General features: G+C 37.1%; 2 protein-coding genes and 1 long non-coding RNA gene across 3 annotated transcripts in view; 1 reads left to right on the forward strand and 2 right to left on the reverse strand.

Moving 5' to 3' along the window:
• Positions 1-10,832: 10,832 nt before the first annotated feature.
• On the reverse strand, positions 10,833-11,699 carry LOC131528227 (uncharacterized). Its single transcript, XM_058757233.1, is given in 1 exon segment — positions 10,833-11,699. A coding segment is annotated over 1 exon segment (867 nt).
• A 44-nt stretch (positions 11,700-11,743) lies between these two features.
• On the forward strand, positions 11,744-14,244 carry LOC131528228 (uncharacterized). The gene is made up of 5 exons (XR_009267822.1): positions 11,744-12,217; positions 12,973-13,102; positions 13,259-13,315; positions 13,424-13,486; positions 13,572-14,244. It is a non-coding gene; the product is annotated as an uncharacterized LOC131528228 (long non-coding RNA).
• Positions 14,245-17,175: 2,931 nt separating this feature from the next.
• rars1 (arginyl-tRNA synthetase 1) overlaps positions 17,176-25,365 on the reverse strand; it is a 79,260-nt gene continuing 71,070 nt past the window's right edge. Inside the window, exons 14-15 of the mRNA XM_058757424.1 lie at positions 23,706-23,953; positions 17,176-17,630 (exon numbers count right to left, since the gene is read on the reverse strand). Of these exons, the coding sequence (XP_058613407.1) occupies positions 17,521-17,630; positions 23,706-23,953 (358 nt within the window). The 3' untranslated portion in view covers positions 17,176-17,520. The remainder of the gene's footprint in view (positions 17,631-23,705; positions 23,954-25,365) is intronic.

Here is a 25,365-nt window from a genome sequence, read left to right on the forward strand (position 1 = left end):
TTCTAAAGAAGGTAGCGTCCCAATACGTTTGTCCATATAGTGTATGTACAAGTCATTGGTGTTTGGTAAAGAGTTTTTGGCTTAAGGTCTGCATTTAAAGTCACACCAGAGGTGTTCAGCTTGGATTAGGACTTGGCTTTCTGCAGGACCAGTCAAGTTCTTCCACACTGACTAAATCAATCATTTATTTTTGAACCTTGACTTATACACAGAGGCATTGTCATGTTAGAATAGAAAAGGGTCCTGTCCAAACTGTTGCTTTAAAATTAGAAGCACACAATTCCCTAGAATATCATTATATGCTTAAACATTAAGATTTGTACTCATGGAAATTACTAAAGTAGTCAAACCTGTTCATTAGAAGGGGGTGACCCAATACTTTTAGCAATATAGTGTATTTCTTATAGCAACATCCAAATCGTTCTCCACAACTTGTTGAATTGTCTCGTGAACATTCCCGGGCTCTTAATTTATTCAGCTGATTCTGCGGGATTACGTAAAGCTTTTCAGCATATTCCATTCCTAATGTTGTCTGGATGATATTAAACTAGTAATAAACCGTATGACCACACTTAACAGGGGCACGAGAAAACCTCCTTGTTGATTAATCAGTCGTTTTTTTCTCTTGACGATGATCTTTTTACTCGCCGTGTATTTGATCTCCTCTTTTCTCTTTTTTAATCTTCGGAACTGCGCACTGTTTAGAGGTATGGTACTGCGGACCGCGTTAAGAGCTATTCCGCACAAGGATAGAATCAGTTTATCTGAAGCTGACTGTAAAATGACGCGCTGTTGCTTCGGTGAAGCATTATATAACAATTTTAAAAGAGGGAGGTTTTTACAAAGCCTATCGCTGATTTTCCTTGTTTTTCACTAAAGTTACCGTGTTCTTTTCTGCACGTACACCACCTGTTGATCTGAAAACAGTCCTGATCTGAGACGAAAATGCTCCAGCGTTTTAGCTTTAAAGTGCATATTGCAGGTTAAAAAATTTTTCAAATGAATATATAACCTTGTATGAAAATATCATATGAACCGTTATTGCAGGGTTTGAAAATGTTTTACAAGGCTTGAGGGCACAAATTTAGAAGAAAAAGTGACGCATTCCTTGACAGTTCTGAAAAAGCGCTTTTTTTTCAACATCGCGTCATATTACGTCACGAGAGGGAGTCGTGTGCCGCGCGCTGCTGGTGTTCAGTGGAGCGGGCGAGAGTCATTGTGTTTTGGTACTTATTTTTTTCGGTTTATCATCGTCATGGTAAATTATTGTGTTTGTGGAGGTTGCACAAACTCCAGCTTGTCAGGACATCGAGTCCACAAGGTTTCCTGACCAGACATAGGACCGTATCTTCCGAGCCTCGGTGCGTTTGTGCAGCTGAAGAGACTTGATGCATCTGCTTCAAACAACGCGGTGGTGTGTAATTTAGCGATCACTATATACCGGAAGATTATCATTCCGGCGATATGATGCAGTTCAGCATGGGATATCGGAGCAAGAAGCGAGTGAGACTCCGAGCTGGTGCGGTTTCTTCATCGGGTCCCGGTCCGCCTGTGTTCGGCCGCCGGTGTTGTGCCGAAATTGGTGACTTAGCGAAAACTGTGACCAGGGGTCGCTGTTCAGCAAATGTTCTCGCGGGAGCGCGCACGCGTTAGATCAGACGCAGAAGCCGAATGATCAGCGTCAGAGGAGACGAGCGCTGCTGTAAAAGATGTTTCATGTCTTAAGACTAAAGAAAATTAGACAAGCATCTAAATTCTTATATAGAAAAGAAATTAAATATTAATGCTGCTGTTGTCTGCGAATGTGTTACCCTACTACTAAGAATGGTTTACTTGTGATGTTATGTAAAACATATTTCTGATTATCTGATAAATGCAGGTCTTATCTTTATTCTTATTACTACTGTAATTGCCCAATAATGTTGGAGATCTACAGTTTGTTCCTTACAAATGCATATGATTATACACTTGAAAGGGTCACTGAATCTGACAAGTAAAAATTCACATAGCTATCAAAATGTTACCACTGTTTCAAAATAACTTACTATACAATTTTAATAAGGTGACTCATGTGATGTGTGAGCTCCTTTTCTTTCTATTTTACATAAATAATGCATATTGATAAGATATTGATATATTTATAGATACAGTAGGTTCTGACAGGTTAAATTTAAAGCTACTGAAATGTTAGCTCCATTTATTTAATGCTTAATAAAGTGACTTACAGTTGAAGTCAAAACTTTACATACATCTTTCAGAATCTGCAAAATGTTAATTATTTTACCAAAATAAGAGGATCATACAAAATGCATGTTATTGTTTATTTAGTACTGACCTGAATAAGATATTTCAGATAAAAATGATTACATATAGTCCACAACAGAAAATAATGGTTGCATTTATAAAAATTACCCCGTTCAAAAGTTTAGATACACTTGATTCTTAATACTGTGTTGTTACCGGAATGATCCAAGCTGTGTTTTTTGTTTGTTTGTTTGTTTAGTGATAATTGTTCGTGAGTCCCTTGTTTCTCCTGAACAGTTAAACTGCCTGCTGTTCTTCAGAAAAATCCCACAAATTCTTTGGTTTTCCAGCATTTTGTGTATTTGAACCCTTTCCAACAATGACTGTATGATTTTGAGATCCATATTTTCACACTGAGGACAACTGAGGGACTCATACATAACTATTACAGAAGATTCAAACGCTCACTGATGCTCCAGAAGGAAAAACTTTTGAACAGAATGAAGATGAGTACATTTTTCTTGTTTTGCCTAAATATCATATTTTTTCATTTAGTACTGCCCTTCAGAAGCTACAGAAGACACTTACATGTTTTCCAAAAGACAAATTAAGTTAAATTTACCCTGATCTTCAATTTCAAAAAGTTTTCACGCACTGGCTCTTAATGCATGGTTTTTCCTTCTGGAGCGTCAGTGAGCGTTTGAACCTTCTGCAATAGCTGCATATGAGTCCCTCAGCTGTCCTCAGTGTGGAAAGATGAATCTCAGAATCATACAGTCATTGTTGGAAAGGGTTCAAATACACAAACATGCTGGAAAACCAAAGAATTTGTGGGACATGAAGGATTTTTCTGAAGAACAGCAGGCAGTTTAACTGTTCAGGACAAACAAAGGACTCACAAACAACTATCGCTAAACTAAAAAAACACACAGCTGTGGATCATTCAGCTAACAACACAGTATTAAGAATCAAGTGTATGTAAACTTTTGAACGGGGTCATTTTTATAAATTCAACTATTATTTTCTCTTGTGGACTAGATGTAAACATCTTTTAAGTGAAATATCTTATTCAGGTCAGTATTAAATAAACAATTACATGCATTTTGTATGATCCCTCTTATTTTGGTAAAATAATTAACATTTTGCAGATTCTGAAAGGTGTATGTAAAGTTTTGACTTCAACTGTACTGCATGTGTCAGCACCTCTTATTTTTCTCATTTAAACAAAAGTTGTTTGATATGCACCTACCATTAATTGGCTTAATCATTTACAAAAAGCAAGAACTACACATTAACCTTGTTTTTATATGAGTTTTGTTATTCAAAATCTGTACTTCATTAAAAATATAAATAATATGTGAAGGTATTATGTGGCATCAAGAGAAAAAGCAGAATTGAAATTAAAACATTTATATTGTGTGGCTTACAGGTTTTCCCTCCTGATGTTTCCCCCCTGAATCACAGATTCAATGTGAAAAATGCAGATAGAGAAGGAATTCCTTTGCCCAACATGCATTTATCTTGTTAACGTTCACCCCCTCCATTTCTGAAAGTGCAGTAATGCTGAAAAACTTAATAGTTAGTAGTAGTTTATTGAAATTAAATTATTGTTTGTTCATGTTGTAAATCATTTTTTTTTTTTTAAATAAATCAAATAAATGAATAAGCCATAAAGGTCATGTGGGACAGTGAACATTTAACATATAATTATACTACAGAATGTATTTCTGTATTTGTTTTGTAAAGGTTGATCTGTGAGCAGACAACACTTTAAGTTATTTACAGTTACATAAAAGTCTTATTTAGGCTATTTATTCATACACTTTTTATCCTACTTTTTTTCAGATTATATAAAAACATTTGAACCCAATCATAACTTATCTCTAATTTGACTTGTGAAATTGATATAAAAACTTTTCTAGGAATACTCTAAAAGGCAGAAAAAAAAAAAACTCATGAGGAAATCTCTGTAAAATATAATTGTAATGGTAACAAATTCTTAGTAATATGCAAACATAAATGTAAAATAAAAATGGTATGATCAGTTAGTCATGAAAAAGTCATGTTTTACATTACTTTAACTCATCAAAATAAGTTAAGCCATTCTTAACTTTTTTAAATAAATTAGGCTATACGAAGTTCAACTCAAGTTTTAAGTCAGTTTAATGTAAGTTAAATTGAAATTACCTATACAGTTAAGTTGACTATACTTACAGTTGAGACATTTCAACAGTGTTAGAGGTGGAATAAGGAACAAACCTTGTGAATGATAACCTAAAAAACATCACATAAATTAGATTTATGAGCTGTTGTTTTATTTATTTATTATCGTATTACTATTTTATCATAGTAATAAGAATAAAGATAAGACCTACATTTATCAGATAATCAGAAATATGTTTTACATAACATCACAAGTAAACCATTCTTAGTAGTAGGGTAACACATTCGCAGACAACAGCAGCATTAATATTTAATTTCTTTTCTATATAAGAATTTAGATGCTTGTCTAATTTTCTTTAGTCTTAAGACATGAAACATATTTTACAGCAGCGCTCGTCTCCTCTGACGCTGATCATTCGGCTTCTGCGTCTGATCTAACGCGTGCGCGCTCCCGCGAGAACATTTGCTGAACAGCGACCCCTGGTCACAGTTTTCGCTAAGTCACCAATTTCGGCACAACACCGGCGGGAGACATGATGCTCACGGATCCGTCAGAGATGCTGCTCCACGAAAATCAACTGTGCACCGTAAGACTTGATTTTTAACATTTGCTAACTACCAAATCAGTGAACATAATTATTTAAATAATGAGACGCAACCAGATGTATATAAAGTTGTTGTAAAGCACCACAGCTAGCTTGTAAGCATTAGCAATATCGTTATATTTTTAAAAACCGTGTAAAAACGTTACCATATGAGAAGACATAGCTGGTAAGTTAACCTCAGTTTGCTAATATTATAACCATCAAGTCTAGTGACAGCTTAGTAACATTGTTTGCACAGCTAATTGGTAATTTTTTTGTCATTTTTTGTTTATAAGGCTTTGGAAGACGGGAGTGTGAAGATCTGAAGCAGTGGAGGCCAGCTGTTATGAACCACCTCTACTGGACTGCAGCTTCACTCCTGATGGAGATGCAGATGTGATTGAGGCCGAGTGGAGAAGCATGGTCAGCAGTGAATGTGATCTAAACGTTTGCTTGCTTCTCCCAGCATCAGGCCTCATGGAGTCTCTGAGAGTGTTATACTGCAGGTCACCACAGGCTCCATGAGAACGCAGCACTGTCTGTCTTCCGCTACACCTGCTCCTCTTTCCAGATCCCTCTCAACAAGATGAGGCTGTTGTTGGATTGTGTATCTAGCACAGCATTCACGATTTAACACACTTCAACAACACATTAGTGTGATACCCAGACTGAAAGATTGTTAAATGTTTTTAAATGGGTTCGATGGTATATTTTTCTTTCGGTAGTATATGTTTGGTGCACACACACACACACACACACATATATATGTATATATATGTATGTTAATTAACAGTTGCAATGTTGTGTTTTTAATTGGGTATTAACAGTGCTATGCAATAACATTTGTTATGATTTAGTGCTGTATAAATAAAACTGAATTGAATTAACCATTAATGCAGATCTGCTTGATATATATCTAATGTAAACTTCATAAACAAGTTTTTATACAATAAGACAATTTGTGATTGTGATTATTTTTTATTGATGGTCAACAAAATGGGGCCATTCAAAACCTTTATAAAGTCCTCCTTCCTCTGTAAACTGTCTTCTAATGTCTGACTCAACACATGCTGGTAAGGGCTGCTCAGAGCACCACAGGCCCAGCGGACAACTTGTCTGTATGCTGTCAATATTGACTGTCTTATACCAATGGCATCAAAAAGTGTGACTTGCAGGTAGTTGTGACCTACTTAAATATAGGCAACTTGTAATTGAAGACAATTATTCAGATGGTTTTAAAATGGTTTTCAAATCTTTAATATACTATGTATTTATACATACAAGTATTTAGCTCAGAGTAATAAATGATCTCTGCCCTAAACACACTAATGTCTGCTGGCCTGGAGAGGTCCATGCTCCTGTCTGAAGTGCATATAGGTTATCTGTAGCACATATGGGTTTAGACAGCAAGCCTCAAAGCCGGACACTACACATCAAGTGTGGGGGTCACATTCTCCACTAAAGCCCAGTATGTATCTAACTCCCTGCAGCACTGACTTTCCTCAGCTGTGACCATGGCCTTGCATTTACCACACAAACACTTAATGAAACAAAAACGTGTTTATCTCTCTCTCTCTCCTGCAGTGATGAGACACCGCTATATCACTTAACGTTAGTGTCGGATATTAACGAGCGTGACACGCCTGATCAACGCTTATTAGTTTATGTTGCTGGTAAGTATCAATACTCATAGATGACCAATACTAGTTTTGCTATTGTCTGATTACATATCGTTAGCTAACGTGTGTATATCTGTAAGCTAACACTGGTCTCACCAAGACACCTGCTGTTCTCCTCACACATCAACTCAATCTGTCTCCTCTGACTGTTGTTCTGTCTAATCCTGACCTGTCCCTGCTCTCTTGGCTGCATAACAGGCTCATAATTTTCTGTGGTCCGTCACATAAGTGTAAATAAACATTTAAAATTTCCTCAGCGTCCAAACTGTCATTGCGATCCATTGTTTTCCTATGGTTAACATGGACCGCTCTCCCTCTCGTTACGTCACTTCCGGTTTTGGCGGTTTTCAGATGCGGAAGTAAAATTCTCACAAAAACGACTCTAGAAGCCTTAATAGTGTATTTTAAAGTATATTTTAAAGATAATCTAGTTCCTACATTATTTTTCTATACATCGACTCACAGGAGTCTCTAACCTGGAATATGCCCTTTAAAGTCAAACAAAAGAAATCCGAAAGGTTGATTGGTTGCATCCCAGCCAACATGTCCATGTGGGCCCCACATGGGATTTATCTGGGCTATATGGGCATCAAACTGGGCATGGGCTCAGAGTAGGCACATTGATGTGCTGAATGTGGGCCCCAGCTTGGATAAAGTTGTGGGCCCCAGTTAGGTTGCCCATTATTGTTTATTTGTGATCAGTAATGTATAATGATAAGATTAAACACTAAATTTTTAGTTAAAGGCATTTCATTATTGAATTCAGAGATGTCATTGTCTAGCTCAGTTTAGTTTAAATAGTATCTGTGCAATCAAATCGGCGATAATCGCTAGAAATTAAGTGTCCCCAACTGAGCAAGCCAGAGGCGACAGTGGCAAGGAACCAAAACTCCCTCTGTGACAGAATGGAGAAAAAAACCTTGGGAGAAACCAGGCTCAGTCGGGGGGCCAGTTCTCCTCTGGCCAGACGAAACCCGCAGTTCAAAAGTTTCTATTTCTATTTTTAATTTTGTTGCAATTTCTAACAATAGTAGTATTATGTAGTTAGGTATTTTATTATATTTTAGTTATTTAGTTTTATTTTTATTTTTATTGTATTTTAATCGAGGTCTTCACTGGGGCTATGTCTCTGGGGCTCATCTGGGTGTCCTGGTCTCCGCTGACGATCAGGGCTGTAGACATCATCTCTTGGTGCTGATCCACCATCTGATCGGATACGGACTGAGAAACAGAATAGGAAAAAAACAGACAAATATTAGCGTAGATGCCATTCTACTTACGATGTAACGAGTACATCGTGTGTTATGAGGAGTGTTCCCGGTTCCGGTTGATCTAATTAATGCAGCCTAACAATACTTTAACGGATTTGAATAATAGAAGCGTATTAGTGTGTTAGGTGTAAGCCAGGCTAAAGAGATGGGTCTTTAATCTAGATTTAAACTGACAGAGTGTGTCTGCCTCCCGAACAGTGTTAGGTAGATTGTTCCAGATTTTGGGTGCTAAATAGGAATAGGATCTGCCGCCCGCATTTGATTTTGATATTCTAGGTATTATCAAACGGCCAGAGTTTTGAGAACGCAGTGGACGTGGAGGACTATAGTGTGATAAGAGCTCGCTCAAGTACTGAGGAGCTAAACCATTCAGGGCTTTATAAGTAATTAACAAGATTTTATCCGATGTTTGATAGGGAGCCAGTGCAGTGTTGACAGAACCGGGCTAATATGGTCGTATTTCCTGGTTCTAGTAAGGACTCTAGCTGCTGCATTTTGGACCAACTGTAGTTTGTTGATCAAGCGTGCAGAACAACCACCCAATAAAGCATTACAATAGTCTAACCTTGAGGTCATAAATGCATGAATTAACATTTCTGCATTTGACGTTGAGAGCATAGGTCGCAATTTAGATATGTTTTTGAGATGAAAAAATGCAGTTTTACAGATGCTAGAAACATGGCTTTCAAATGAAAGATTGCTGGTAACATGTAAAGCGTGAAAAGTAACGGCCCTAGTACTGAGCCTTGAGGTACTCCATACTACACTTGTGATCGATATGATACCTCTTCATTCACTGCTACGAACTGATGGCGGTCAGATAAGTACGATTTGAACCATGCTAAGGCACTTCCACTAATGCCAACAAAGTTTTGTAGTCTATTCAAAAGAATGTTGTGGTCGATAGTGTTGAGCATGGCGCTAAGATCCAGTAGAACTAATAAAGAGATACAACCACGATCAGATGATAGAAGCAGGTCATTTGTAACTCTAATGAGAGCAGTCTCAGTACTATGATACGATCTAAATCCTGACTGGAATTCCTCACAGATATCATTTTTCTCTAGGAAGGAATATAATTGTGAGGATACTACCTTTTCTAGTATCTTTGACAGAAAAGGGAGATTTGAGATCGGTCTGTAATTAACTAGATCTTTGGGGTCAGGTTGTGTTTTTTTAATGAGAGGCTTAATAACAGCCAATTTGAAGGTTTTGGGGACATATCCTAATGACAATGATGAATTAATAATAGCCAAAAGAGGATCTATGACTTCTGGAAGCAGCTCTTTTAGTAGTTTAGATGGGATAGGGTCTAACATACATGTATGTATGTTCTCCTACAGTAGAGAATGAATTGAATTGTTCCTCAGAGGATCTATAGTGTACTATCTGATGCGATACTGTAGCTGACGGCTGCAAGGATACAATTTTATCTCTGATAGTATCGATCTTGGAAGTGAAGTAGTTGTGAAGTCATTACTGCTATGCTCTTGGGAAATGCCAACACCTGTTGATGCTTTATTTTTCGTTAATTCAGTCACTGTATTGAATAAATACCGAGGGTTATGTTTGTTTTCTTCTAGAAGAGACGAAAAGTAATCAGATCTAGCAGTTTTTAATGCTTTTCTGTAGGATAGGGTACTTTCCCGCCAAGCTAAACGAAATACCTCTAATTTAGTTTTCCTCCAGCTGCGCTCCATTTTCCGGGCTGCTCTCTTTAGGGCGCGAGTGTACTCATTATACCACGGTGTTGTATTCTTATCCTTAATATTGCTTAAGCGTAAAGGAGCAACCGCATCTAAACTGCTAGAAAAGAGAGAGTCCACAGTTTCAGTTAAATCATCAAGTTGTTCTGAGCTATTGGATATGCTGAGGAACTGAGATAAGTCAGGAAGATTATTTATAAAGCAGTCTTTTGTGGTAGAGGTAATGGTTCTACCATATTTGTAACAAGGAGTTGGCTTTACAGCTTTAGCTATATGGAATATACAGGAGACTAGATAATGATCTGAGATATCATCGCTCTGCTGCCAAATTTCAATGCCACTGACATCAATTCCATGTGACAGTATTAAATCTAGAGTATGATTTCGACAATGAGTAGGTCCTGACACATGTTGTTTAACACCAATAGAGTTTAGAATGTCTATAAATGCTGATCCCAACGAATCTTTTTCATTATCAACATGGATATTAAAATCACCAACGATTAGGACTTTATCTGCAGTCAGCACTAACTCCGAAAGAAGATCAGAAAATTCTTTAATAAAGTCTGTATGGTGCCCTGGTGGCCTGTATACAGTAGCCAGTACAAACATCACAGGGGATTTATCATTAATACTTGTTTCTTTGGATAACGTTATATAAAGCACCATTACTTCGAACGAATTATACTTGAAACCCGACCTCTGAGAGATACTGAAAATATTGTTATAAATTGTACCAACACCTCCCCCTTTACCTTTTGGACGCGGTTCATTTTTGTAACTGCAATCTTGGGGTGTAGACTCGTTTAAAGTAATGTAATCATCTGGTTTTAGCCAGGTTTCTGTCAAACAAAGCACATCTAGTTTATGGTCAGTGAACATATAATTTACAAAAAGTGCTTTTGAAGAAAGGGATCTAATATTCAATAAGCCAAGCTTTATCATGTGTTTATCTGTATTATATCGTTTTTTTATTTGTTGAACATCAATTAAATTGTTACTATTACTTTGGTTTGGATGTTTTCTGTATTTTCTAGTTCGGGGAACAGACACAGTCTCTATAGTGTGATATCTAGGTGAAAAAGTTTCTATGTGCTAAGAGTTAACTGACTTCTGTGACGTGAGGCGGCTAGCAGACGATCGGTTTGGCCAGTCTGTCTGCTTCCTGACCTGGGCCCTAGTTAGTCAGATACGAATTCTAAGACTATGTGCCATATTTCTAGAGAGAAGAGCGGCACCACCCCAGGAGGGATGAACACCATCTCTTTTCAACAGGTCAGGTATGCCCCAAAAATTCTTCCAATTGTCTATAAAGCCTATGTTATTTTGCGGGCACCACTTCGACATCCAGCCATTAAGTGACGACAGTCTGCTATGAATCTCATCGCCACGGTAAGCAGGGAGCGGACCAGAGCATATTACAGTGTCTGACATCGTACTTGCAAGTTCACACACCTCTTTAACATTATTTTTAGTGATCTCCGACTGGCGAAGTCGAACATCATTAGCGCCGACGTGGATAACAATCTTACTGAATTCACGTTTAGCATTAGTCAGCACTTTTAAATTTGCCAAGATGTCAGGCGCTCTGGCTCCTGGTAAACAATGGACTATAGTGGCTGGTGTCTCTAGTTATTGGCGATTCTATTGTACGGAACGTGAAAATAGAGCACTTTCATCAGGTTTCTCAGTGGGTGCTTCACTGAGTGGGGAGAACCTGTTTGTTGTTTTGATCGGAACGGAAGAGTGGTGTTTTGACCCGCGACTACGCCGCCTCATAGTCACCCAGTTGCCCTGCTGCACGTGCTCAACCGAAACAGAACAATGTACAGGACTCCCTGAGCTAGTCGCATCCAAAGCAGTATCTACAGCCCTCACATTCTTACTATCCTCAACTAAAGTTTGGATGCGTGTCTCTAGTTCTAAAACCTTCTCTGTCAGCCTAACTATTTCTCTACATTTATCACATGTGAATCCCTCACTGCTGACAGAGACAGATAAACTATACATGTGGCAAACAGTGCAAACAACAATAGCAGGAGAAGAAGCCATTACTCACCGTGATTAATGAATGATACCAACTTAACTTACCACTTACCACTGTTGTTTGATGAGCTCGTGAAAAACGGAGCGAGGAAAAAAAAGAATATAATAATAGGCGCAAATAGAAATGTAAATGGAACCGCCAGTGACAAGCTAACAGGCTAACAAGCTGCACTTGCGGTTTTAAAAGCGGACGATCAAATTAGTTAGATTAGTTTGAAAGATAACACCAGAAATAATTAAGTTATATATTATCACTTTAGACAAAAGGGAGCAGCACAACAGACTGAAGCAAAAGAGTGTAGTCTCAATATAAGTATAAGTATCTCAAAGGTTTTTTTTTCCTCCTTATAATCTAAAAGCACTTGTTTTATGCAGTCAATGCGTCATGCGATGATTGGCGTGCGTGTCTTCCCGCCCCTTCTCATTTGAAAAAAAAAAAAAAAAAACCAAGAGCAACCGTTTGCTACTCGCCACTTGAACACGGTCGGGCACCTCCGTGTCAGTGGATAAACTCTCTTATCAAGGTAACATATTTAGATTTCATTTTATATTAGCCAAATTACTGCTGCTTTTATATAATTGGATATTTTTTAAAACATTTGAAAATTCAGTAATGGCAGAGTCGACACTAATGAAACTTACGAAGACTGTCACGATTGATCTATCGTAGCTAAACAGTTATATAAAAATTAAAATGTTGGCAGTTAACCAGCAAACTTTCAGTACATTACAATACAATCACGGGGCAGAAGCTGAAAACAAGTTTATGCTCGAATGTTTCTGTGTGTAACGCAATCGCCCATATAACGTTTCCACTTCAATAAAAAGCTTTTAAAGTGAGTGCATACAGGCACGTCTGCTTCATAATAGATTAAAAATGCTATCTTTGTTCGCAAACATGTCGGATGTGTAAGTCAGACAGCTATTTGGTCTCTGAACGGGGCTTGAGAGAGAGTTGATAGTGAGGGCACTGGCGCAGCCTCCGCTTGCCAGATCCAGCTATTATAAGCGTCTTTGTGGGGAGAATAAAACTAATAGGTTACAGAATGAAATATGCAAACACTGGTCATGAAGATTGCTATGCATTGTTTGATAGTTAACCTTTTACAAAAATCATGCTAAAACATTCATAAGAGCAAGACAAAGTTCTTATTATCATACATATAGCAAAACTTATTAAGCTATTACAGTAATAAGCATTGTTGCTTGAATGATACATAAATTTATCCACACCTAACATGTAGAAAAGTATGAACAAATTGTTGATACTTGTTTTCAGACAACACAAGAGAGTGGAATGAGTTGCATTGTAGGCGTTATTAGGTTTTAGGTGTTACCAAACATCTCCCCATGCGATGGCATGGCACCATGATGGATTTATTGTGAAGATGAAAGCTCACAAGAGTGTGGTAAGTTAACTTTAATTTTCAACTTTTTTATCTCTTTATACGTTTTATTTTGATGATGTTTGCAAGATATAAAGCTATATTAATTTTTATAAGAATATGTGAGCAAAGGCTCAGTTTCTGAGTCAAGCTGTGCTAACTGGCCTTTTCCTCCCACAGCATGGCTGTCAGACCAGGGGGAGACTCGTCGTGAAGTCCTAAGAGCATGTTAAATTTGTAGGTATACGTTAAAATACATGTATACAGTTTTCTTCAGCATCATGGACGTATTATTGTAATTTTATTTTCTCACTTTCCTAGTAAACTAGTATTTTCCTCCCGCAGCGGCACTAGCAGCCCAATGGGGAGACTCGTGAAGACGACAAGTTGTACGAGTGCGTTAAATAGGTAAGTAGGTGAACTTTAAAACACTTGCAGTGGTCTCATTTGTTTTATCAATTAAGCCATGCTAACTAGCATTTCTCTCCCGCAGTGGTGCTGGCTGACCAGCTGGACCATCGTGAGGCAGGCGGGAAGAGTCGTTGCCATAAAGAAGACCATTTTAAATGTTTTGAGATGATATGTGTTCTCTGATTATTGTTGTATAGTCTTAATAATTAAGTACATTAAGTCTTCAAACTTTTATTTTTATATTTACACCATTTATTTTCCACTGGCACAATGTGTTATCTGTGATTTTACTTGTAGGCTATATGTATGTTCACTGATGAAATCTGGTTAATATGCTGGCAATTCTGTGTTATTGAAGTTCAGCTGTGAAATATAAAAGATGATTTGTGAATAAAGCTGTTGGTGTGAAGCAATAACTTGTGTCATTGAATATATAACAAAAAATAAAAAATAATAGTACACTTAAAGCTACTGTACTTAGTTTCACAGTAATTTTACTGTGGTATGAAATACTGCAACTACTGGATAATTGTTGCCAGTAAGTTACTGTTAATTTGACAATAAACATTTTACGGTTATACACTCTTTTGAAATCAAACTGCGTTGCTGTGTAGGCTGTCTTGCAACAAAAATAGCTCCTAGAACATAATTACATTTCTAAACTGAACAGCGTCACTTTTAACTTGTTCATATTACCTTTAGTAGCATAACTATCCCTTTAAGTGACAGTTTTGTCACTTAGGCAGAAATATGAAGTACTGGCACGGCTTAATTATAACCATGCATGCTTTTTAATACTTTTGTGAATGTTTCAGTAGTATTTTAAAAATAATTGCCTTTTCTGTTTTTCTTTCTTTACTGTCTTTTTAGGTATGAAGCTGAGAAGTCTGCACAGGCCCATTTCATCCTGTTCTGCTCAAGTACTTTTATCCAGTTTTTATCCTGTTTTACCCAATAAAAAAATGTTTTTTTTTTTAGAGATTCTGAGTTGAAGTCATTTTCTTAACAGTTGAAATGGTAACACTTTAGAATAATGGTCCGTTGTTAACAAGTAACTATGCAGGAAGTAATAGGTAGTACTACATTAACACTCAACTTAATACTATTAACTAATAGAGAAGTAAGATTAACTAAGCAGTAAGTAACAATTTTAGGACAAAGGTAGTTCCTTATTAGATATGTGATAATTATTAAATAAAAATCTCATCACTGAGAACTACTTGCGAACTATGACCAATTAATAAAGAATAACCAATTAATTACTAATCACAACAGTAACGTCTTAAAAGTGAGCAATTGGGTTCTTTGTGGAAACTAATTTATGAATATGATATCCCCCAAATAAGTCGGCTACAGTTTGAAATTATGACTTCTACTCTTACCAAAGGATGGATGTTCTCCGTTTATTTCAATCAAAAACAGAATAATAATAAAAACGATAATTCACTTAAAATTTTTAATAATTAGGAAGTGATGCTGACAAGCTCATGATTGAATTAGTTCACAATTATGAACTCTGTTTTATGTCATTTCAATATGTATCCCACTCCACATGATCTACTGGTAAAATATCACTAGTGCTTCACACAAATGTATGACTCAGGTGTCAGATATAAAACATTACATAACTTATTAATTTATGTGTGAGTAATTACTGAGGGGTTAACGTGTTTTCACTTTAAAATAATGGTCCAGATCACTAGTAGTTCCTTAGTAGCACCTTAGCTTTAAAGTGAAAATACATTAGCCCCTCTCAAACGTTACCTTGTCAGCCTGCAGGAACTACTAGTGATCTGGACCATTATTTTAAAGTGAAAACACCTTAACCACTCAGTAATTACTAAGTAATTTAATAAGTTATTTAACACTTTATTTTGATGGTCCCTTTTGAACATTATGCTGACACTAAGTAATGTTGCAACTACATGATAACAAACTCTCATAAGAGTATTAGTAGACTGTCTGCATATCTACCAACTCCTTATTGTGTTGGTCTCCCAACAGATAATAACTTTGCAAGAATGTGTCAACTTAATCTAACCCTAACCCTACTAGTCAACTAATACACTACTAACACTCTAATGAGAGTCAGTAGAAATGTAGGTGCAACATTACTTATAGTCAATAGAATGTGTTAAAGGGACCATCAAAATAAAGTGAAACCAAAATGTTTAAATCTGACACATAGTGTACATTCATACATTTGTGTGATGCACTAGTGATATTTTAGCAGGCACTGTAATCTGGAATATGCTGTTTTGTGCTTAACACAATATAAATGCAGTCGATGCCTTCATTAAGGATGTAAATTGCTTTTATCAAGAGAACATCATTATTTATATTCAAGAAAAGTCCTCCCCAGCCTACTGTCACTAAAGGTAGGTCTTTTTGAGTCGGAGGCATACTGAACTGACACAAACTAGAGCTCATAATTGTTAACTAATTCAATCACTTCCTAATTATTAAAATTTTTTAATTATTTTTATTATTATTCTGTTTTTGATTGAAATAAACGGAGAACATCCATCCTTTGGTAAGAGTAGAAGTCACAATTTCAAACTGTAGCCAAATTATTTGGGGGATATCATATTCATGAATTAGTTTCCACAAATAACCAATTGTTCACTTTTAAGACGTTACTGTTGTGATTAGGAATTAATTGGTTATTCTTTATTAATTGGTCATAGTTCACAAGTAGTTCTCAATGAGGAGATTTTTATTTAATAATTATCACATATCTAATAAGGAACTACCTTTCTCCTAAATTTGCTACTACTTACTGCTTAGTTAATCTTACTTCTCTATTAGTTAATAGTATTAAGTTAAGTGTTAATGTAGTACTACCTATTACTTCCTGCATAGTTACTTGTTAACAACGGACCATTATTCTAAAGTGTTACCGAAATATTTTAACATGTAATTTAAAATGTATTGAGCACCACGTAAAATCAACTGATATTAGGTCAAAAAACATTGTAAATTAGAGTTTTATTGCATATTAGCACATTAATTTTATCCAGAGGAATTAATAAATATAAATGGGGCTCAGTTCTGACCCACTGTGGTCCCACAAAAACCCCATATATGGGCTTTTTGTGGATTCAGCGTGGTCACCCCATAAGGGTTCTGTATGTGGCCCATCTTGGCCCCAATTAATAGAACCCATGTGGGCCCATATAATGAAAATCTACATGGGCCCCACTTGGAGCCCACTATGGACCCATCATGTGCCCCTATGGGCTAATACACATGGGGCCTAAGTGGAGCCGATGGACAAAATTGTATGGGTCCCATTTGGGTTGCCCATGCGGGGCCCAAGTGACAGCCCATCAAAAACCCACATGGGGCCCATGTGGAAATGTGTAAAAATAAATGTTTGTATCTTTACATGTGATCTCAGACTAGAAATTATTGAGAAAATCCTAATTTGTAGGGCATCCAGTGAGTAAATAACTACTGACCCCATGAGTGAATTAAATCATTCCACTTGATCTTCAGACAGATTATCAGGCGTAGACGCTGCATTTATCAACCCCAATTAATTTAATCCTGATGGCAAGAGCAAAACAAACACTGAACTCCTAAATTAATTAACTTATTCTCTCAAACTGAATAATGCTCCTAAAGCCTCTAGCAAGAATGGAAAGTAGATATAGAAATAAACCAGTGAATAGAATCACATTAAGAAATTCATTTATTGCATTACAATTAAAAGGAGAACAATATTTTATGCATATTGTGGAAGTTCAAAACCTAAATTAGGAAGGTTTTTGTAAAAAAAGCTTTAGGTAAACAAAAATTAAGTGAGCTAATTCTTTTTGACTATAATAAGATAAGACTTATTATATAGAAGGGATGAAGAGACTTTTTGGTTGTTTTCAGGATCCAGATGGCCCTGACATTTACATGAGGAAAAATGACCCGTAAGTCGAAGCTTTTGTTATGGACAGTTATATGAATTTTATTTGGTATAAGAATCTCTCAAGACACCAAAAAGGACTCGTGTTCGTAGGAAGAAGGCATTGACCAGTTCACATCCTCTCAACTGGACTGATACCCAGAATATCAAAACCTTTGACCATCACTGCAGCAGTGGCTTCACAGAGGAGCATCCGCCACATGTTGACTTTGACCACTTCCCCTGAGAAGGACAATGCAGAGCATTAGTTAAGCAGCCCATCTGCAAAGCAGCAGAATCATTTCAATAAAATCCAGGACATTCTTGTCTTGGTCATTAAAGGTCATTTATTTAAGTGAATGTTTTATCTTAAAATATTATTTTTCCTAGTTTAATGTGAGATGCATAAATAACCCATTAAACACAGTTTAGGAAACTTGTTTGAAAATGGTCATTATTTTTGCATTTGTTGCTGTTGAAATTGTTTACCTTTAAAACCATGAACTTTTAAATCACTGTGCTTAAAACTAAAGAATCATAAAAGAAAACCTAAAAGTCCCATAAGCAAAGCCTTTTTCAAACTCTCCAGTACATAAGACTAAAGAAGCTGTACAATTCAAGAGACAGTAGCTTTATCAGTGTCTAAGTAACTAGTTTTTAATGAGGACATTACAATGGAGGGGGGGATCTCCTAGTATAGATCTCCCCGTTCAAATGAATCATTTGTTGTTCGTTAAAACGTATTGCACACAACTGTGAAAAACAGTGTTCTTAAATTACATCTAAATTACAGCTCTTCTATTTAGCATCTTTCATTACATTAAAAGTTTATACTGACTTGTGACTTGAAACTAAATGCATTTCTGGACCGATTACACCCCTGACACATCTGCTAAAGAGCAAAAACCACAACAACTTAAATTTATTTCAGATCTGCCAACCTTGGGCAATTTTTTTTGAGTACCATCAGTGTGGCCGGGGTAGGGAGTGAGTTGGTTGGAGGGGATTGCAAGATTTAATTGCAAGGGGATTACAAGAGTAAACAGTAGGGATGCAACAATACAGATAGAAAAACATGGATTATTATATGTCTACTTCAAATTTCTTTTGAGAGAAGTATTATTTTTATGGAATGGCCATTATTTTGTGGTACGAACTGGGGATGCGCGGTATACCGGTATATATTATATTTCAAATGGTACGATATCATAATTTTGCTCAATTCGGTATTTCATACACTGCTGTTGCGAAGTGCACCAGTAGGTGGCAGTGCTTCCCAAATTGCTGTGCAACCGGTAAACGTGAAAACAGAACGCGATGGATCAAACAGATGAAACTCTATCAACGCAAGCGAAATTAATAAATAAAGAGAACAGTAGAAGTGAAATATGGCATTACTTTGCATACAAAACAGATGACAAAGGTGAACAAACTGACCTTACTGCACCTGAATGCAAGTGTTGCTATAAATCATGTGTTGCCAAAGGAGGCAACACATCAAACCTTTTTAAGTATTCGTCGCTTGCTCATCCTGATCTTTTCAGAGAATTAAGAGATCGACAGGTGAGTGCGTCATTCATAAATTCAATTTAATTTTTACTTTTATTTACAACTGATCAACGCACATAGGCCTACATAAGATGTTTTACAGTAACAACTGTTGTAGAATTTTCCATGTTCAAAATAAATTGCTAGAGAGGTTTTGAAGCCAGTAGACTTTATTGACCATACAACAAAGTTGAGTTACGGTTTGCAAAGGTAACTCCAGAATGTCTGTTTAACACTGGTATACCTGCTGTTCCACAGTATTCCATATATGCTCCGTTGTATTTTGGGACAGGTATCTTTTACCATATACAGTGGGTACGGAAAGTATTCAAACCCCTTAAATTTTTCACTCTTTGTTATATTGCAGCCATTTGCTAAAATCATTTAAGTTCATTTTTTTCCTCAATGTACACACAGCACCCCATATTGACAGAAAAACACAGAATTGTTGACATTTTTGCAGATTTATTAAAAAAGAAAAACTGAAATATCACATGGTCCTAAGTATTCAGACCCTTTGCTGTGACACTCATATTTAACTCAGGTGCTGTCCATTTCTTCTGATCATCCTTGAGATGGTTCTACACCTTCATTTGAGTCCAGCTGTGTTTGATTATACTGATTGGACTTGATTAGGAAAGCCACACACCTGTCTATATAAGACCTTACAGCTCACAGTGCATGTCAGAGCAAATGAGAATCATGAGGTCAAAGGAACTGCCTGAAGAGCTCAGAGACAGAATTGTGGCAAGGCACAGATCTGGCCAAGGTTACAAAAAAATTTCTGCTGCACTTAAGGTTCCTAAGAGCACAGTGGCCTCCATAATCCTTAAATGGAAGACGTTTGGGACGACCAGAACCCTTCCTCGAGCTGGCCGTCCGGCCAAACTGAGCTATCGGGGGAGAAGAGCCTTGGTGAGAGAGGTAAAGAAGAACCCAAAGATCACTGTGGCTGAGCTCCAGAGATGCAGTCGGGAGATGGGAGAAAGTTGTAGAAAGTCAACCATCACTGCAGCCCTCCACCAGTCGGGGCTTTATGGCAGAGTGGCCCAACGGAAGCCTCTCCTCAGTGCAAGACACATGAAAGCCTGCATGGAGTTTAAGATGGTGAGAAATAAGATTCTCTGGTCTGATGAGACCAAGATAGAACTTTTTGGCTTTAATTCTAAGCGGTATGTGTGGAGAAAACCAGGCACTGCTCATCACCTGTCCAATACAGTCCCAACAGTGAAGCATGGTGGTGGCAGCATCATGCTGTGCGGGTGTTTTTCAGCTGCAGGGACAGGACGACTGGTTGCAATCGAGGGAAAGATGAATGCGGCCAAGTACAGGGATATCCTGGACGAAAACCTTCTCCAGAGTGCTCAGGACCTCAGACTGGGCCGAAGGTTTACCTTCCAACAAGACAATGACTCTAAGCACACAGCTAAAATAATGAAGGAGTGGCTTCACAACAACTCCGTGACTGTTCTTGAATAGCCCAGCCAGAGCCCTGACTTAAACCCAATTGAGCATCTCTGGAGAGACCTAAAAATGGCTGTCCACCAACGTTTACCATCCAACCTGACAGAACTGGAGAGGATCTGCAAGGAGGAATGGCAGAGGATCCCCGAATCCAGGTGTGAAAAACTTGTTGCATCTTTCCCAAAAAGACTCATGGCTGTATTAGATCAAAAGGGTGCTTCTACTAAATACTGAGCAAAGGGTCTAAATACTTAGGACCATGTGATATTTCAGTTTTTCTTTTTTAATAAATCTGCAAAAATGTCAACAATTCTGTGTTTTTCTGTCAATATGGGGTGCTGTGTGTACATTTAATGAGGGGAAAAAAATGAACTTAAATGATTTTAGCAAATGGCTGCAATATAACAAAGAGTGAAAAATTTAAGGGGGTCTGAATACTTTCCATACCCACTGTATGTATCCTTGAAGGTGATCAATAGTTTGTCATGCATGTATTTCTAGCTCCTGAACAAAGTCTTTTCCATATATGGGTTTTTCAATCTTTAAATAGTTCACTCAGTTTACGGCTCATTGCAATCCTTAACCCACAGTTGTTTCACACCGTCAAGACTAATAATAGAGATAATAGTAGAATTGTTTCTTCTTACAAATAAGCATAATTCTATGTATTGCATTAATTCAAGATTAATGCAAATATTCTACACAAGGAAAGCTCAAATGTGCATGTGTGACATGCTAGAACCAGTGAAGTTTTGGTCACGTAATATATGCACTTGCATTTCATTCAATCGAATATTAATGGAATTTGAATCAAGCAAGTTTGCTTTATTAATGTTAGTATCAATAACAAAGGGAATGTTTCTGCCACGCTGCCGACCGCTAATATGAAGCAGCCGAGAGAGCAAGATTTATATTTAATGCTTTTTCTTTGGCTATCTGAGGCTGAAATCTGAAAACAATCTGAGAGAGAGTAATAACGTGATTTGAATATTACTTTTACTGTTAGAATAACACTTTACAATAAAGCAACATTTGTTGCATTAATTGCTTAGTTCAGTTGTATTTAATTTTTTTCTTCAAACTCAGTCAAAATGTAACCCATGTTGCCGGTAGGTTTTTGGTTACATTTTGAGACATTTTGCTTGCATTATGTGTTTGCACTGAAAAGATAAGAAGATTTGAATATATTTTCATTGTATTACTTCAGTTATATATATATATATTTTTTTCTCCAACATCAAAATGTAACCTATGTTCCCTGTAGGTTTTTTTGTTACAGTTTAATACTAAGTATTAAGATATGAATCTGTTTTTATTATTATTATTATTTTAATAAAATTGTTTTCAATTCACTTATCTTTTGAGGCTGGTTATTTGTTACCTATGGTATCGATTTAGTATCTATACCAAGGTATTACATTCTGGTATCGCACCGAAGCCAAAATTATGGTATTGAGCCATCCTAGTATGAACACATGTAATGTCTGTTTCATTCATACTGCCCTCATGCAGAAAATCCACATATGAACAGTGTTGCCAACTTAGCAATTTTGTTGCTAAATTTAGCAATTTTTCAGACTGCCCTAGCAACTTTTTCTTCTAAAAGTACCTAGCAACAAGTTTTGCTATTTTTTTATATTTATTTGATAACTTTTAGCAACTTTTTGACAATAAAAAGGCATGCATTTTCCATCTAAATTACATAAAAAGAGGAAATTAAAGATGCTTAGCAGTACACACATCTTTTAACATTAAGTGAGCTGCTGTTTGCAATTGTTAAATTTAATAATCATAATAATAATTGAATCATTGTTCATTTATGATACACCTTGTTAGTAGCTTGTACCTACGATTGTTGATCAGTTATTACACTAAGAAAAATGGAAAAGGTATTATATAGTAATTTTCCAGGATATTATCCGTTATCCATTATTGCGTTATCCAACACTGCATATGAATTACAGAAGAAATAGAACTCAGACCTCCAGGAAATCCCTAAAGCCAGGCACACACTGTGCAATGTTTAATAGTCCTTTATGATTGCTGCTTGTCAGACTGTACGAACATGATGATCATGTCACACTGTGGGATCTCAGTTGTCATTAATGTCAGACTGTACAACAGCCAAAACGCATTAAAAACAAGTACGTGCAAGAAAACTTGTCCAGAGTTTCACATTATCAACCCATACAACGTTCAGTGACTACAAGCTGTGGGGCTGAAATGTTGGCTATCATGAAAAGCTTCTGAATGGCAGCAATTGCAGGCCGCTATTAATAGCATATTTAAGAAGAATAGTGTTAGCAGCAGTACACACCCACATGAAAACAGCTGTGCAACCGGTGTTCATATAGCAAAGGCAATATATCATATGAATTCCTTGAGCGGCGGCCGGGAGCGCCGGAGTTTATGGCGGTTAGAAGAAATCTCTAGCATTAATTCTGATCATGGTTTGCCTTGAAAAAACGAAGACAGTTTGATGTTCATCGTAGGAGAAGTCACACTGCAGGACAGTGTGGCAAATCTTCTGACACTGCCAGAATTTCATCTGAGGTCACATTTGATCGCACCAATCATTAATTAGCTGTTTGTGAACATGTCAAACTAGCGATCACAGATTTTGAAAAACCAAACCAAGACCACAGATTTTAGCCTAGGATTATAGGAATCTTTTAAGATTTTCAAAATTTGTCTCAGATGACCAAATCGTGGCCAAAATTGCACAGTGTGAGCTGGGCTTACTATGGACAAAAGCATCCAGCTATCGTGTAACTGAATGAAAGAAGACAGAAACGCTTTGAATGAAAAGAATCAAAATCAAAAAGAACATTAAGATAATAAACACTCCTGCTGCGACAATGTTCATCTGTGTTCTTAAAATCACCTCGGGTATTTAAAAAATTAAGTATATTTATAATCCACTGTTAATCAACATAGCCTTTATTACAGTATAGAATATATTTCTGCCTCATTCTGTGATAAGGCACATCAGATCAGGAAGGAAATTATTTTAAACATTTGTCTGATGTTGTGGAGTAAAAGCATGTTATAATGTTCTTTTGAACTCATCTTTTTCTGTTGCTTGTTTTGAATACTGCGCGTGGACAGAGCCGTCATCAGGTTTTTGCGCAGTTTAGAGTGACAAATCGTACCAGCTTACTTTGAGGTCAAAATGCTTACAGGTTGGCAGGTCTCTTATTTATCCATTATCCATGTTAAACATTATCCATGTTATTTATTTGACCTCATAGCCATTAAAATTTTGGGTACTGAGCATATTTTTCTTTCTTCATTAGAGGGACCCACCTGTCTGCCGGTCCTTCTCCACACAGTAGCAGCTGTCGTAGAACTCTGTGAAGGTGGTGGCCAGCTCGTAGAGGTAGTCACACAATGTGTGAAGCAACAGGTCATCTGTGATCTTTTGCAGAATCTCAGGGAAGCGCAGGATGCACTTACCCAGTTTCCACTCTTTCTCATGGTCCAGTAGGACCTCTGTGGTCTCAGCTGCTGTGCGCAAGGTGGCCTCCTGGATGTTAGCCAGTCTAGCTATAGACCTGGAGAGAAATGGAAGAAGAATAGGTGTGCATACATTGATTTATTTGTGGCGGCCCGCCACAATATCAAAACTGACCGCCAAAAATAGATTTTTCAAGAGGCTTTGACTTTGTTGAATAAACATGAGCACTGCACGTTTCAAAATCGAAACCCGGTGCGGGTCTTTTTAGATCACTGTATTTCTGAAGGAAACCGACTGTCTTCAGAAAATTTTGGATGTCATTTTCATTTCATCTTGCATGTAATGCCTGATAAAGCAGCGTTCGTGAGCGGAGCACTGCTCTGTGTACAGCCGTTACCGGGGAAACCGATATCTCTCCACTCTACAAGCTCCTCCTGCTGGCAGAGAATGAATTTGCATATACAGTGCTGCTTGAAAGTTTGTGAACCCTTTAGAATTTTCTATATTTCTGCATAAATATGACCCAAAACATCATCAGATTTTCATATAAGTCCTGAAAGTAGACAAAGAGAACCCAATCAAACAAATGAGACAAAACTATTTTCTTTGTCATTTATTTATTCAGGAAAATGTTCCAATATTACATATCTGTGAGTGGCAAAACGTGAATCTCTTGGATTAGCAGTTAATTTAAAGGTAACAGAGTCCATCTGTGCAGAGGTGTTTTCAGTCAGTGCAATGACTATCAAATGTCAGTACGTGACCTTTTTTATTCAAAGAACAGGGATCTATCAAAGTCTGATCATGTTTGTTGAAGTGAATCATGTCACGAACAAAGGAGATTACTGAGGACCTCGGAAAAAGAGTTGATGTTGCTCATCAGACTAGAAAAGGTTACAAAACCATCTCTAAAGAGTTTGGACTCCACAAATCCACAGTCAGACAGATTGTGTACAAATGGAGGAAATTCAAGACCACTGTTACCTTCCCAAGATGTGGTCGACCAACAAAGATCACTCCAAAGCAAAACGTGCAATAGTCTGTGAGGTTGCAAAAGTTCTAAGCAACTAAAGGCCTTTCTCACATCGGCTAATGTTAATGTTCATGAGCCTACCATCAGGAGAACACTGAGCAACCATGGTGTGCATGGCAGAGTTGCAAGAAGAAAGCCACTGTTCTCCAAAAAGAAAATTGCTTGCTGCATTTCAGCTTAAGAATTTTATCCCATCTTTGAAACATGGTGGTGGTAGTATCATGGCTTGGGCCTGTTTTGCTGCATCTTGGCCAAGACAGCCTGTCATCATTGATGGAACAATGAATTCTGAATTATACCAGCACAAAGGAAAAAGGTTTTTAAAGGAAAACGTCAGGACATCTGTTTAAGAACAGAGTCTCAAGAGAACGTGGGTCATGCAGAGAGACAACAATCCCAAGCAAACAAGTCATTCTACGAAAGAATTGTTAAAGAAGAACAAGTTAATGTTTTGGAATGGCTGAGTCAAAGTCCAG

This window comes from Onychostoma macrolepis, chromosome 21, assembly GCF_012432095.1.
Source record: "Onychostoma macrolepis isolate SWU-2019 chromosome 21, ASM1243209v1, whole genome shotgun sequence".
In the NCBI taxonomy this organism is placed as follows: domain Eukaryota; kingdom Metazoa; phylum Chordata; class Actinopteri; order Cypriniformes; family Cyprinidae; genus Onychostoma; species Onychostoma macrolepis.